This window comes from Meriones unguiculatus, chromosome 5 (genome assembly GCF_030254825.1).
Source record: "Meriones unguiculatus strain TT.TT164.6M chromosome 5, Bangor_MerUng_6.1, whole genome shotgun sequence".
Lineage (NCBI taxonomy): Eukaryota > Metazoa > Chordata > Mammalia > Rodentia > Muridae > Meriones > Meriones unguiculatus.
In genome coordinates, this window is record NC_083353.1 from 49065267 (window position 1) to 49067281 (window position 2015).

Genomic DNA, 2015 nt, shown 5'->3' on the forward strand with positions numbered 1-2015 from the left:
GCCTACAATGGTCTGCACAGTTCAGTTTTGCATGGGAAGCATCAGGACAGTGGGGACAATGGGGACTATGGGGATGGCCTCAAGGGAGTCTGAGATGGAGCTGAGTTCTTTTTGGATGAGGTGGAATTGGGATGAATTGACATCTTGTTGCCATCTCAGTGTTGGGGGGTAATGCTTCATTACCAGTATTTGTAATGAAGAGTTTTCTCTTTTCTCCTCAGATTTTTGGTACTTCAAATAAACACACATACAATGAATAAAGCCAGCATACTCCACACTAACACAAACATTAAAATCACCTTGTTCTCTGAAATGAGTGTTGGGATCTCAGCCAACAGCATCCTTTTCGTCTTCCATCTCTGTATGCTCATTGGTGCGCACAGGCCTAAGCTCATTGATCTCGCCATTGGATTCTTGACCCTGACCCAACTACTGATGCTGCTAACTATGGGACTCATAGCTGCAGACATGTTTATGTCTCAGGGGAGGTGGGACCCCACCACATGCCAATCCCTTATCTATCTGCACAGGTTCTTGAGGGGCCTCTCCCTTTGTGCTGCCTGTCTGCTGAATGTCCTCTGGACCATCATCCTCAGCCCTAGAAGCTGCTGCTTAGACAAGTTTAAACATAAATTTGCCGCTGACATCTCCTGCACCCTTTTTCTTTGTGTTCTCTACATGTCTTTTAGCAGTTACCTCCTGGTATCAATAAGTGCCATCCCCAATTCGACCTCAGATAATTTTATGTATGTTACTCAGTCTTGCTCACTTCTCCCACTGAGTTACTCCAGACAAAACACATTTTCCACACTGGTGGTCTTCAGGGAAGCCTTTCTTATCAGTCTCATGGTGTTCTCCAGCGGGTACATGGTGACTCTTTTATACAGACACATGAAGCAGGCCCGGCATCTTCACAGCACCAAACTTTCTCCAAAAGCATCCCCAGAGCGAAGGGCCACCCGGACCATCCTGCTGCTCATGAGCTTCTTTGTGGTTCTCTACATTTTGGACAGTGTTATCTTCCACACAAGAATGAAGTTCAAAGATGGCTCTCTGTTTTACTATATCCAGATTCTTGTGTCCCATGGCTATGCCACAGTCAGTCCTCTTGTGTTTATTTGCACTGAAAAGCGTATAACTAAATTTTTAAGGTCACTGTGGGACAGGAAATTAAATATCTGATTAATCAATGATGGGTAAAATTGTACACTCCTTAATACAATCCAATATGTTGCCATCATATCATGACATAGTAGGAACATTCTGTGGCTTAAACTGATATGTGAAAACATCCTTTTAACATTCCATCTGTTTACTCTGTTTGTGGATGGCAAGTATATAAAACAATATTAAACTGCATTCCCACTCAGATATCATATGAAGTTTATCTTTCTCAATGGGTTTTCAAAGGAGGTCTGTGAAATGGCTCTCATCTGTCTTTTTTAGCACATTACTTTTTATTTATTTATTTATTTATTTATTTATTTATTTATTTATTTTGGAATTTGTGGCAGGGTTTCTCCATGTAGCCCTGGCTATCCTGGGCTTGCTTTGTAGATCAGGCTGACCTCATACTCACAGAGATCTACCTGCTTCTGCCTCCCTGAGTGCCGGGATCAAAGGCATGTGCCCTCATGCCCAGATTACTTTTAATTTTTTAAAAAAATGATTTAACTTTTAACTGTGTGTGTATGTGTTTGTGTCTGTGTTTGTGTCTGTGTGTGTGTTTGTGTGTGTGTATGTGTGTGTGTGTGTGTGTGTGTGTGTGTGTGTGTGTGTGTACTTGAGTGCAGGTCATCCTGGAGGCCAGAAATGTCAATTACTCTTAGAGCTAGACTTATAGGCAGTTGTGTGCCTCCCAAGGGAGAGTGTTGGTAATTGAACTTGAGTCTTTTAGAAAACAGTTTGCATATGTGCTGAGCCATCTCTCTGGCACAGCCCATTACTTTAAATATGACATTTTCAATAAATCATTGCCTCAGTTGTTTATATTTGGAAAAATATACAAGGAAACA

The 2015-nt window shown here is 41.7% G+C and overlaps 1 protein-coding gene across 1 annotated transcript; it reads left to right on the forward strand.

The window, feature by feature from the left end:
* Positions 1–252: 252 nt before the first annotated feature.
* Positions 253–1182, forward strand: LOC132654047 (vomeronasal type-1 receptor 44-like). Its single transcript, XM_060383331.1, has one exon. The coding sequence runs from the start codon at positions 253–255 to the stop codon at positions 1180–1182; it is 930 nt and encodes a 309-aa protein (XP_060239314.1).
* Positions 1183–2015: the final 833 nt, after the last annotated feature.